We start from the raw sequence: 14,272 nt of genomic DNA on the forward strand, positions 1-14,272 counted from the left end.
AGACTTCATGGTTTCTTCTACATTGTAGTTATTGTGTCTTGCCCATTTGATAAAGTCCACAATAACCTTGTTCTTCTGCTCAACAAGTCCATTGGTTTGGGGATGATAGAGCGAACTCTTGAGATGCTTGACGCCTGACTCTTTCAAGAACTTCTCCATTTCAGCACTCACAAATTGAATATCATTGTTAGAGATAATATATTCTGGGAATCCTTCCCTCGAAAATATCGCAAAAGAAAAAAAAAATGCTGCATTAGAAAATTTGTGAGTTGAAAAACTATACTTCTGGCCATTTACTGTGATACTTCGTCAGGACAAATGCATATCTCAAACTATAGGGTAAAAAAAATGAATGGTCCCACAGTGTCAACTCCTACTTTACCCCAAGGTATGTCAGAAAATTGTATAAATTGAATGGGCTGTAGAGGAGAACACCTTAAAGCTTTTCTCAGCTTTAACACACACACACACACACACACACACACACACACACACACACACACACACACACACACACACACACACACACACACACACACACACACACACACACACACACACACACACATACACACACATACACACACACACACACACACACACACACACACACACACACACACTCTCGCTCTCTCTCTCTTCCTCTCTCTTCCTCTCTCTTCCTCTCTCTTCCTCTCTCTTCCTCTCTCTTCCTCTCTCTTCCCCTCTCTTCCCCTCTCTTCCTCTCTCTTCCCCTCCCTCTCTCTCCCCCTCCCTCCCTCCACCAATAACAGGCTTAGGCTCTACAGCTGGTCATGGTTGATCCCATTGCCCATCATGGGACAATTTAATCAATTTAGGATGAAGGATCTCAGGAGGAAAACATGTATCACCCCTTGCCACTACTCCATCCTCAATGGATAATTCATCTGAGATCTTGCAGTATCGTTGAATTTTCGCAAACACACACCTCTTTGGACCATCCATTCATAATATATTCTTGGAGTTGTTTTAAAACTGCATAATTCTCCCCAGCACTTTTCCACTGTTTCTGAACACACCTCATCTTCAGAAACATCAGCCAATGCTACGAAACAATTCTCATTGTCCGCTTCAGGATCTGCTTCTAGATCACACATAGGCAGCCTGGATAACAAATCCGCTCTAGCATTGTGTCTGCCCGGTATGTGTGTAGTCACAAAATCATATTGTAATAACTTTGTAGTTAGTCAAGCTATTCTTGGTGTGGTGTAATTGATTTGTTTACTACTAAGTATATAAACCAGCGGTTTGTGGTCTGTTTGTAATTCAAACTTCCTGCCCCACACATAAGACCTAAACTTTTCAGTGTCCAAGAGCATGCTAATAATTCTTCTATAACAGAATAGTTTATCTCGGGCTCATGAAGCACCCTAGATGCATAGCTAATAGTGACTATCCCACTCATAGTTTTCTGAGTCAACATAATACCCAGACCATACTTGCTGGCATCAACAGAAATAGTACATGGACATTCTTGATCATAAGGATTCAATGCTTTTGCACTCGTCATTTCTGTTTTTACAATATCAAAGGTCTATTGACAGCTGGCATCACAATCAAATGGAGCATTTCTTTTTTTAAACACGTTCTAAACATTTTTCATCTTGGAAGTATAACAAGGATTACATTTCGGATAGAATTCATATAAACCAATAAAAGAGCGTAATTCATCTTTGCTTTTTGGTTTCAGGCACTCCCATTACCCCTTTGACCAGTCCTGGCCCCTAAAAAGATAACAATTTCCCGTGATGGAGTGACCTAGAAACTCTAGCTTTGTTTCCAGAATTCACATTTTTCTTTCTTAAACACCACACCTTTCTCTGAAAGTATCTTGAGCACATTTCGCAAAAAGTTGTCATGATCATCCACCGCTTGCCATGAATCAGGACGTCTTCCTGAAAGCCTACAGCCCCTTTAATTTTTCCTCAGAGTTGATGAATAACACATTGGAAGACTGATGCGGCAGACGCCAGACCAAAAGGAATGCAACCAAATAGGTATGTGCCTGCCAGTGAATTGAATGCTCTACAATGTCTAGAAGATTCCTCTAACGCCACTTGGTGATATTCAGAGGCTAGATAGATTTTTGAAAAACATTCAGCACCACCCAATTCATCTAACAGGTAGTTAATTTTAGGGAATGGATGGTAGTCTACCCAAATTCCCTTGTTCAAACTTTTTAAGTCTACACAAACTGGTATGTCACCATTATGTTTCCTAGCCACTACTAAAGGAGATAACCACAAACTGGATTCCATAGGTCCAGTCACCCCTATGCTTTGCAACCTGGCCAGTTCCTTTTTTTAGATCTTCCTTTAGACTGAAAGGCACTGATCTAAGTTTGTGTTTGATTGGTATAGCACATTTTTTGCCTTTATCTTTTGTTGAAATCCAGATATCTTGCCCAAATGGGATGAAAAAACAGACCAGTATTCTTGTTCTGTAGAATCTGATAGTTGGATCTCTTTTACCACCAAAACTTGTTCATTTGTACACAGGTCTGAGTATCAATCCAATATAGCACCTGATGGTACTAACTTAGAATTTGAGCTTTTTTTAGCAACATACACTTTTTTCCTTGTATTTTGCGAACTTTGAATTCCAAAACATCCTCAATGAATCCTTCTAATACAATCTTCCTGCCCTCATAAGACATAGGTGACTTATCAGGAGAAAATAACTGTATACCACCCCATGTTTCATGGAACAGTTCAGAAGTAATCATAATTATTGCACCTGAGTCAACTAATAGATAAAGACTCTTGTCCCCAACCAACATGTTAGTATAAGGATCTACACACTGATCAGGATCTCCTGTCGCTACTTTGTTATCCTGACCAACCAGTATTGTGTCCTAAAACATTCATAATCTGATCTTTCTCGTCTGCTTGTAACTCATCAACTACACATCTCACTCTGGTTTTAGCTGTCATATTCTTCTGACATACACTAGCAAAATGCCCACTTTTAGGACATTCACAGCTTGTCACCAATTTAGCAGGGCATCCTTTTTCACCTCCACCGTGTGGGCTATTTCCACATCTAAAGTATATGTTATTACGTTTTTAAAAAAACGTATTGTTCTTCATTATCTCTTTTCTCACAGGTTAGTGTGATCTTGATTTGTGTGAACTACACTTACATTTTCTTTTACTGCAGTTTGAGCATTAAGTTATTTTATAGATATTTGTGCTAATTCTATACTCTTTGCTATCTTTGTCACCTCGTCTAACAAAGGATTACCAATACAATTCTGCAAACGGACATTTGGACCACAAATCTCTCAAAACACTAACATATGCATCTACGTTTTTGGATGGGTTTTGTTTCCTTTTAAAACATTAATGGCGTAAAACAGCCAAACCGGGTTGTATCTCAAACATTCCTTTCAATTTTTTTAACTACCTCCTGGTATTCCTCCTCATTATGTGGCAGTTCCGGAAGGTGTTTGAAAACATCTCTTCCTGAATGTAAAATAAAACATTTGATTCTTTCTGCCCTAAAGAACAATGCTTCAATCACCCCAAGATACATTTCAAACGCATCAAACCACTGATTCCATGTAATAGCTGGATTACATCGACGTTTCCAAGAACGTTGGGGGTAGATTTACAGATTGCATATTAAGTACAGCAGCAGAAACTTAAATATTTAAACAGTGGACATAAAATGTGAGACTCTAACTGTAACATAAAATGCATAAGCTTATATAATTACTGTTCTTAGAATAGCCTGCTTACGCAAGATGTTGAACTACTTGAGCGCTGCTACAGGTGAGTGGTCGGGCTTTACAAGTTTGCTTTCCCATCAACCACTTTTTTCCCAACCCTGTAAGAACGTCCACTTCTGCCATTGTCAGGAATACATCTCCAACCTTTCTCAATATGGAAAAAGATTAGAGAAATTCTTAGACATGCAAGTTAGTAGGTTTGCAGACTCAAAGGCATTCCGGCCCTGAAACATTTATTTACTGCTTCCACCAGCCCAATTATGTAGATCTGCGAAAAAGTGGCAAAATAAGGAAATTGCTATGATAGGGATTGAAATTGCAGTTGTTCAAGCCCTACTATAATAGTATCCTTGGCATAATCAGAGAGGCTGTTATCAGAGTTCTTACATAATGAGATTGCTGCCATAATTTGTCACCGAACTACATGGCACCAGAGGGGCAAGTAGATTTTTTTTTTTTACAAAGATTTCCTTGTGCTTCACCTAAGGAGGAAAAGCATTCTGGAAGTTAGTTGTAGGCAGGGCCAATTAATCACATGTAGCATAGTTCCTGTTTATCCGTATTGAAGCATAATGATTGTTTAATTGCCACTGTGGCCTTCATATCTTTGGGTAATGTTTTTAAGGTTTTACTAAGCTGGACTTGTACATGTAGTCAGTACCTGTTAGTGTTTTCACGTATATTATTACAACTAAGCTATGTCTATTTTATTCATATGAAGTTCACTTTTTTTCTCATTCTAACAGGTACACAACAGACATCAAAAGAGAAGTTTGCTTTATTTTTGAAAGCTAGATGGACTTGCCATAAAAAGTTGTCTGTACCTGTGTTGTCTAGAGGAACTTCTTCCTGTGCCAAAAATATTCCAAAGAAAATTCCTTTGTACGTACACATTATAAACGTGTCTGGCTTTTTTTCATTCTTATATTTCTGTTGGAACTGGTAAAAGTGCACATAATGTACAGATTTTAAGGAATTATATGAGCAAAGTTTTTCCTCTGTTTTATATGCAACACGTGAGGACTCTTAGAAAATGGAGAAACATCTAGTAGTACGTCTGACTGATGAACAACCACATAAATGTACTGAATGTGACAAGGCCTTTAAGACAGCACAAAGTTTGAATAAGCATCAGAGAACCCACACGGATGAAAGACCATACCAATGTACCGAATGTCAAAAAGCATTCAAATCAAAATGTGCGCTTACAGTACATCAGCAAATCCACTCTGGGGTGAAACCATATACATGTACTGAATGTGCCAAATCATATAGGACGAAGGAGAAACTAACTGTGCATCAGAGAACCCACACAGATGAAAGACCATACCAATGTACTGAATGTCAAAAAGCATTCAAATCAAAATGGGAGCTTACGGTACATCAGCAAATCCATTCTGGGGTGAAACCATATACATGTACTGAATGTGGCAAGGCATTTAGCACAAAGGCTTATCTAATGGTGCATCAGAGAATCCACACAGCTATAAAGCCACATGTTTTTACCAAGTGTGACCAGTTCTTTAAAACAGAAATGAATCTAATGTTGCATCAGACTACCCACTCTGTGGAGAGACCATTTAAATGTACTGAATGTGACAAGGCCTTTAGGACAAAACGGAATTTAAAACTGCATCAGATAACCCACAGTGATGAAAGACCATACCAATGTACTGAATGTCAAAAAGCATTCAAATTAAAATGTGTGCTTATGGTACATCAGCAGATCCACTCTGGGGTGAAACCATATACATGTACTGAATGTGCTAAGGCATTTAGCACAAAGGCTTATCTAATGGTGCATCAGAGAGCCCACACAGATGAAAAACCCCATGTTTGTACAAAGTGTGACCGGTTGTATAAAACAGAAATTAATCTAATGCTTCATCAAAGTACCCACTCTGCAGAGAGACCATTTAAATGTACAGAATGTGACAAGGCTTTTAGGACAATGACCTGCCTAAAACTACATAAGAAAATCCACAGCGCGGAAAAACCATATACTTGTACTGAATGTGGCAGGGCTTTTAGGAGAAATGCTGAAGTAAAGGTGCATCAGAGGTGCCACTTTGAAGAAAGACCATTTAAATGTACAGAATGTGACAAGTCTTTCAAAGTAAAACAGCGTCTAATGCTACACCTTAGAATCCACACTCAGGACAAACCTTATAAATGTACTGAGTGTGGTAAAGCTTTTAGGTCAAACAAATACCTAATAAGACATTGTGTAACTCACTCAATGGAAAGACCATATGAATGTACTGAATGTGACAAGACTTTTAAGGTGAAACAATTGCTGATGCTACATCAGAGAATTCACACTGGTGAAAAACCATTTAAATGTATGGTGTGTGATAGGGATTTCCTGACAAAAGGCCACCTAGTGACTCATCAGAAAAACCACACAGGTAAAAAACCATACAATTGTACTGAATGTGACAAGGCATTTAGAACTGAAGGTGACTTAAGAAGGCATCAAACAACCCACTCCGATGAAAGACCCTATAAATGTATTCAATGTGGGAAAGCTTTTAAAAGAAATTCAGAGCTAACACTGCACCAGAAAATTCACTCTGGGGAAGGATCCTACACATGTATGAATGTGACAAGGTTTTCAAGAAGATAAAATGGCTAGAGCAACATCTAAAACACAAAGCGTTGTTGAAAAACCACATAACTGTATTGAAGATAACCAAGCAATCATATCTAAAGGAGAGTTAATGCTACATCATTTACTGTACTCTCGTGCTTAATAAATGACTAACCATTTTGTTTCGGGAGGCATCATGGACCTTATAGATATGTCTATGGAAAGCAACTGTATCAAAAGAAATTCATAAAAAGTGGGTCTATCACTTGTAGCTTGGAATGTTACTAAATTAACCTGTGCTTAATCCTCTTGTAGTTTGGCACAACAGCAGTCAGGATTCACTTAGAGGCAACGTGTAAAGTATTTATGCAGCACTCAAACAGAAATAAAGTGAAAACACAAGACACGAAAAATCCCAAACCAGCGTAGAAAAATAGAGTAAAATTTAATAAATTGACACCACTATGACAAAAATCCAATCAGTAGAACCGGAGTCATGAATTTTTAAACTGACAAATTGTGGCTAAAAGAGCAAAGAACCAACCACAGGCATCTAGTTACGGAAGATTAGGACAAAGCTGAAACGTAGGGCTGACCATCATGGAACATGTTCAGATACAAGGAGTGGTTGGACCCAGTCTCAGCTTACTTTCAGGCGTCGAAGAAGTTTTGAAGGGAAATCTGTGAAGGTAAAGTTCAGGGTGGCAAAGCAGCTAGCGGTGTCCGTGGAGGAGGCATCATCATCAGTAGCCACAAAAGTAATATGATCTCTGGCCAGGAGGGTTGCCCATGTCCACCAGACTGTCTGCATTTGTGAAGAAACCATTTGCCTGAGTAACAAGAGCCAAGGGGTTGCTGAGGGAGTAGAGATGGGCATACGATGGGATGATGGCATGCACATTGGTTTGCTGTATGTGGTTGACCTTTTGCTATTCCTAAGGGACAAAAACACTGTAATAGTAACACTGCCGCCATTTCCACTCATGGGCACACCTTCCTATTTGCAATCAATCCTCTATGGCTGAATGGACATACCCTATGAGGATAAGGCATGACACATCACAAAGTCATCTAAATTTACCCAAATGATTTACTTTTTGAATACTATTACATATAGATAAGAATATGACTGGAATATTTGACAACAGAATAGTGTTGGAACTTGCTAAATTCTTGACCAGGATCAAAGCGAGTGTAGACCTGTCCTTGTTTGACTGGTGAAGGCCAGCATAGCCCACAATTCTGGGTCATACTGAGTGGAGTCATTATGGAATTTCACTCTACCAGATTCCAAGTGGGTTGTGTTTGTCCTCACCGGTAAGGGAGATCGAGACCCATTTTTATTCTGCAATAATTACATATGGTAAAATCGCATCAGGCTTTGGCTGCATGTACTGCCAAGCCTATTTACCTGTTTTTTTCCAACATTTATATTTCTGCCATCGAGAACATTATTCTCCCCCTCGGTCCCACACCTTCTCCTTCCATCTCACCTGGGGGTCCTTGCATACATTTAACATCTACTAAAAGCAGGTGGTAGATGTATGTCTTAATACCCATGGAACTGTAAATTCTGTGTGCAATTACAGAAAAGTTGGTCCCATGCAGTAATTTCCCCATTCCACGGTGTTTAACTCTTAACTGGACAGCACTGAATGAAATTTTCAACTGTTCGCATCAAGAATTTTCAATTCTATTAAGGACACGGAGATGAGGCGAACAGACCTCAGAACTCTTCTCTTTCAAAAAACATTTTTCCCCCTTGCCAAGATCCTCACCAGGCATATGCCCTCACATGTCAAGTTGTGACCCTGACTGTTGCATGACACTCAGGACTTAAGATGACTTTTCCAGTTTAACTCTGTAAATATGTAATGGGTACTTGAGTAACCTTAATCACTTTAACTTTTCCAAATATGTAATCTGTAATGAATATGTAATTTGTAAACACAACTCTCACCAGAAGTAACCATGGTAGCTGTATGTATTGTCACCTCCTACCCTATCAATCTGAATTTCTCATGTGATGTTCTTTTCTTCTACTGTAAAGTGCTCTGACACATCTGGGTATTGTCCGCATTATATAAAAACACATAAATAAATATTTCAACTGCAACACAGGATCCCAGCCTGGAAAACGTATGCTCTGAACCTTTATGACAAAGCAGTAACATCTACTATATAACACAACTCATTCTCATAGGGAGGGAACAGTCAGAAACAGAAAATAGAGCAATTCAGTACATCAATCAGTCAATCAATACATTTATTGAGCGCGCAACTCACCCGAGAGGGTCTCAAGGCGCTGGAGAGGGGGGGGGGGTTTACTGCTGCTCGAAAAGCCATGTCTTGAGGAGTTTCCTGAATTCGAGATGGTCCTGGGTAGTTCTTAGGTGTGCGGGGAGGGAGTTCCATGCTTTGGCTGCCAGGTAGGTGAATGATCTTCCTCCGGCGGTGGTTCTGCGGATGCGTGGGACAGTGGCGAGGGCGAGGCTGGCTGAGCGGAGCTGACGGGTGGGCGTGTAAAACGAGAGGCGGCTGTTGAGGTATTCGGGGCCCGTGTTGTGGGGTGCTTTGTGTGCGTGGGTGAGGAGCCTGAAGGTGATCCTCTTGTTGACGGGGGGCCAGTTCAGGTGGGCAGATATGTGGCTGTGGCGAGGGATGTCGAGGATGAGGCGTGCAGAGGCGTTCTGTATGCGTTGTAGACGTTTCTGAAGCTTTGCGGTGGTACCTGCGTATAGGGTGTTTCCGTAGTCCAGTTGGCTTGTGACGAGGGCATGGGTAACTGTCTTTCTGGTTTCGGCGGGGATCCATCAGAAGATTTTTCGGAGCATGCGTAGGGTGTTGAAGCATGATGACGAGACGGCATTGACTTGCTTGGTCATTGTGAGGAGGGGGTCCAGGATGAATCCGAGGTTGCGTGCGTGATCCGAGGGGGTTGGTGCGGTGCCCAGAGCCTTGGGCCACCAGGAGTTGTCCCAGGCGGAAGGGGATTGTCGGAGGATGAGGACCTCCGTCTTGTCTGAGTTCAGTTTTAGGCGGCTGAGCTTCATCCATTCCGCGACGTCTTTCATTCCTTCCTGTAGGTTGGTTTTGGCGGTGGTTGGGTCTTTGGTGAGGGAGAGTATCAGCTGGGTGTCGTCGGCGTAGGAGATGATGTTGTGTTTGCGTGCGATGGTGGCGAGGGGGCTCATTTAGATATTGAAGAGGGTTGGACTGAGCGAGGATCCTTGGGGTACGCCGCAGATGATCTCGGTGGATTCTGAGCGGAAGGGATGGAGGTGGACTTTCTGGGTTCTGTCGGAGAGGAACAAGAAGATCCAGTCTAGGGCCTGTCCTAGGATTCCAGTGGTGCAGAGGCGGGTTATTAGGGTGCGATGGCACACGGTGTCGAAGGCAGCCGAGAGTTCCAGGAGGATGATGGCGGTTGTTTCTCCGTTGTCCATCACAGTTCTGATGTCGTCGGTGACTGCGAAGAGGGCGGTTTCTGTGCTGTGGTTGGCCAGAAATCCAGATTGGGAAGGGTCGAGCGAGTTGTTAGCCTCAGGAAAAGCAGTCAGCTGCTTATTGACGGTCTTCTCGATGACCTTGGCCGGGAAGGGGAGAAGAGAGATGGGGTGGAAGTTCTTCAGGTCATTGGGGTCAGGCGTGGGTTTTTTCTGGAGGGCGTTGACTTCCGTGTGTTTCCAGCTCTCGGGGAAGGTGGCTGATGCGAACGAGCTGTTGATGATGTTCCGGAGAAGGGGGGCGATGACGGAGTCGGCTTTGTTGAAGATGTGATGGGGGCAAGGGTCCAAGGGGGAGCCGGAGTGGATGTTGTTCATGTTGCCTCTGGTCTCTTCTGAGCTGATAGGGGTCCAGGAGTTGAGTGTAGTGGTGGGGGCTGCTGGTTCGGTGGTGGGGGGTGGGGTCTGGGTTCCGAAGCTGTCGTGTAGTTCTGCGATCTTTCGGTGGAAGAACGTAGCGAGGGAGTTGCAGGGTTCTTGTGAGGGTGTGATGTCGTTGGAGCTGGCGCTGGGGTTGGAGAGCTCTTTGACGATGTTGAAGAGTTCCTTGCTGTTGTGGGTGTTGTTGTCTAGTCGCTCTTTGAATGATGTCCTTTTGGTGGAGCGGACCAGCTGGTGGTGTTCACGGGTGGCGATCTTGAGGGCTGTCATGTTTTCTGTAGTGCGTTCCCTGCGCCAGGTTTTTTCAAGGGTACGGCAGGATTTCTTAGATTCTTTGAGGGCGTCCGTAAACCATGGGGGTTTCCTGATGCTGGTCCCGCTTGGGTGGCTTTTAAGCGGTGCGAGGTTTTCGGCACAGTTGGTGATCCATTGTGTGAGGCTGTGGGCTGCGTTGTTGGCGTCAGTGATGATGGCTGGTGGGTTTTGGTTCAGTGTTGAGAGGAGCTGCTCTGTGGAGATTTTGCTCCAGCGTCTGCGGGGGATTTGTTGTGTGCAATGGTGGGGAGTCTCCCGTTTGAAGGTGAAGTGGACGCATCTGTGGTCGTTCCAGTGTAGTTCGGAGGAGTGGCTGAAGGAGATGTGGTTGCTGGCGGAGAAGATGGGGTCGAGTGTGTGGCCAGCGGTGTGGGTGGGGGTGCTCACCAGTTGCTTGAGTCCGAGGTTGTCGAGCAGGGTGGTGGTGTTGTTGTCGTTGTTCTTCTCCAGGTGGAAGATAAGGTCCCCGAGGAGGATTTATTCTGGTGAGGCTAGGGCGTGCAAGCTGATGAAGTCTGTGATGGTTTCGCTGAATTGGGTGCGTGGGCCCGGGGGTCTGTAGACGAGTGTTCCTCTGAGGGTGGTTTTGGGGGGGTTGGTGTGGATTTGGAAGTGCATGTGTTCGGCGGCGAGGGGGGTGTCTTCGGTGGTGGTCGTGATGTTGATGGTGTTCTTGTAGATGATGGCGATTCCTCCTCCGGTTTGGTTGACGCGGTCCTTCCGGGCGATCTTGTAGCCATCGGGGATGGCTACGGCGATGTCTGGAGCCGAGGAGGCGTTCATCCAGGTTTCTGAGATGAAGGCAACGTCTGGTGCTGTTGTGTCCAGGAGGTCCCATAGTTCGATGGCGTGCTTGTGGACAGAGCGTGTGTTGAGGAAGATGCACTTGAGGGGGTTGTTGTTGCGAGGGCCGGTGGGTGGTCTGCAGGTTCGGCGGGATGTGTATTTGCAGGCTTGGCAGGTAAAGGGTCCATGGGTTCGTTTAGGGCTGTCTTGGTAGCAGGTGGTTGTTCGTCCGGTGTTGAGGGCGTAGAGGGAGGCGGCGTTGTATCTTAGTCGGGTGCTTTGAGTGCGGTGGGGGCCAGGGGTTCTGGTGCAGGGCGCGGTCCAGGCGAGGACCGGCGCAGACGGGCTTGCCATTGGCGCGCCAGCAGCGCGGCCGCCATAAGAAGGAAGGGGGGAGGAGGGGTCAGCTGGGAGGCAGGAGGGAAGGAGAGCAAATGGGAGCAGGGGGGGCGGGGCCGCAAGGGTGGCAGCGGCGGGAAAGAGGCGCTAAGGAATGGAGGAGAAAAAAACAAAGACAGGAACGTCAGAAAAACGTCAGAAAAATAAGGACAGGAACATCAGAGGAGGAGAAGAAAAGAAAGACCGGAGCGTCAGAGGAGGAAATAATAATGCTAGAACAACCTGGTAGGGGCCTGGGCAGGCGGAGCTGCAGCGGCGGGGAAGCGACCTACCCGCGGGTCAAGGGTCGCTGTCTCTGCCACGCAGCGGGCACCATAAGAAGGGGGGGGAGGAGGGGTCAGCTGGGAGGCGGGAGGGAAGGAGAGCAAATGGGAGCGGGGGGGCGGGGCCGCAAGGGTGGCAGCGGTGGGAAAGAGGTGCTAAGGAATGGAGGGGAAAAAAACAAAGACAGGAACGTCAGAAAAACAAAGACAGGAACGTCAGAGGAAGAAAAGAAAAGAAAGACAGGAGCGTCAGAGGAGGAGAAGAAAAGAAAGACAGGAGCGTCAGAGGAGGAAATAATAATGCTAGAACAACCTGGCAGGGGCCTGGGCAGGGGGAGCTGCAGCGGCGGGGAAGCGACCTACCCGAGGGTCAAGGGTCGCTGTCTCTGCCGCGCAACGGGCGCCATAAGAAGGAAGGGGGGGAGGAGGGGTCAGCTGGGATGCGGGAAGCGAGAGGGAAGGAGAGCAAATGGGAGCAGGGAGGGCGGGCAGCAAGGGTGGCAGCGGCGGGAAAGAGGCGCTAAGGAATGGAGGGGAAAAAAACAAGGACAGGAACATCAGAAAAACGTCAGAAAAACAAAGACAGGAACGTCAGAGGAGGAAAAGAAAAGAAAGACAGGAGCGTCAGAGGAGGAGAAGAAAAGAAAGACAGGAGCGTCAGAGAAGGAAATAATAATGCTAGAACAACCTGGCAGGGGCCTGGGCAGGCGGAGCTGCAGCAGCGGGGAAGCGACCTACCCGAGTTACACCAATAACTATAATCCTCACCTGTGTGTCCTGAATAAAATTTCAGGACCTGAGGCTTCGATTATACTTGATCCACAGCCACTGAAGCACCATTTGCAATAGGCTTATGGTAGAAACATTTAAAAGTAGAGTCCAATAAGCAGCCTGCTGCTCTCATGATAACCTCTAGATGAAAATCCAAAAGCAAAAGATTTTGAGGCCATAGGCCCCCTGACAGTGAGCCCCATAAACACTCACATTCCACTCCAGCCAACAGCCATGTGACTCGGTGTGCCACGGAATCAAAGCGTTTCTTTAGTGCAGTCAACCTTTGCCCAGCAGGGTCATTTTTAATAGGTTTAGTAACCAGTTTGTAAGCATTAAGGCACTAAACAACACAAAGTTGGTGATTGAGAAAATGGGGTAAGAGATGCACTTAGAAAATGTATTTGGACGCCTGGTAATTTTGTAAAGAAACTCCTTCTAGAGTAAATGCTCTACCTGCAACATCGAGTGTCTTCACATTCGAAACTCTACAGGAAGAGGTGAGGCGTACAAGCAGAGTTAACTTGGCTGACAATTGCTTTTGAGACAACAAAGAATTATCCAGCCACTTCTGGAGACATCTAAGTGCCACATCGCAAAGATGAGAGTATGGAGGCAAAGGATTGTTCAAAACGTGAATGCCTCACCAAAGGATGTTCGCCTATAGGATTAGCCTCCAGAGGGGCTTGAATGATGGGGATGGCTGAGTGAAAATTGTTAACCCATCTATAAACCAGACCACCTGCTGCTAAGGAAGAAATACAATTCACTAAATGTGATAAGTCTGCCCCCACGGGATCAATATTTTGTTAATCACACCAACTGGTCCATCAACGCCAAACAAGCCAGTATCAGTTGTGGGTATTTGAAGACCTGCATTGGGAGACAAGGGATTCTGCTTGCTGTGAAAGTGCAGGCAATTTCCAGCAACTTGGGCAGACCCAGACTGATCATACCTGAGGAATATGGTCAGGTACACTCCATAAATAAAATACTTGTGATTGGCTAGAGGACAGCACCTAGTCTACCATAGATCCTTGTGGTTTCCAAAAATTATATATATTTGAGTATCATACCTATGTTCTCAGTCAATGGGCCAAATCTTATGTGCGTTGAGGGGAAGACTGAAATCAGGTCGAGATTCTTGCATTTTTAAGGTACGGTTAAAATGCAGCCTATGGCCATGCAGATTCCAGCAAGACCAGGTGAGATCTGGCAAGAAACTATTCTCAGAGCCCTCTCCCCCCCCCCCCCCCCCAAGCCTTTTTCAGGCTTGTGCAGTGGACTGTGTCTGCGAGAACAAGCTTCGGGGAGAGAATCTCAACACAGAAAGCGCGACAAGGCACAGAGTACTGGTCTGAAATCAGACACAATAATAAAAGCTTACTTGACAATAACACTCTATTTTAGCCACAGTGCATATGTGCACAACACATTTATACATAATAACACATGCAAGTGTAGGAGGTAGAGCAAGGGTACTTTGCTTTGGCTGCAGCTCCAAAGTAAG

General features: G+C 44.7%; 1 protein-coding gene across 1 annotated transcript in view; it reads left to right on the plus strand.

The window, feature by feature from the left end:
- The window catches only part of LOC138297166 (zinc finger protein 850-like), a 150,579-nt gene that overhangs the window by 37,928 nt on the left and 98,379 nt on the right, over positions 1-14,272 (plus strand). Inside the window, exon 2 of the mRNA XM_069236658.1 lies at positions 4,498-6,368. Within this exon, the coding sequence (XP_069092759.1) occupies positions 4,785-6,368 (1,584 nt within the window). The 5' untranslated portion in view covers positions 4,498-4,784. The remainder of the gene's footprint in view (positions 1-4,497; positions 6,369-14,272) is intronic.

This window comes from Pleurodeles waltl, chromosome 5 (genome assembly GCF_031143425.1).
Source record: "Pleurodeles waltl isolate 20211129_DDA chromosome 5, aPleWal1.hap1.20221129, whole genome shotgun sequence".
Lineage (NCBI taxonomy): Eukaryota > Metazoa > Chordata > Amphibia > Caudata > Salamandridae > Pleurodeles > Pleurodeles waltl.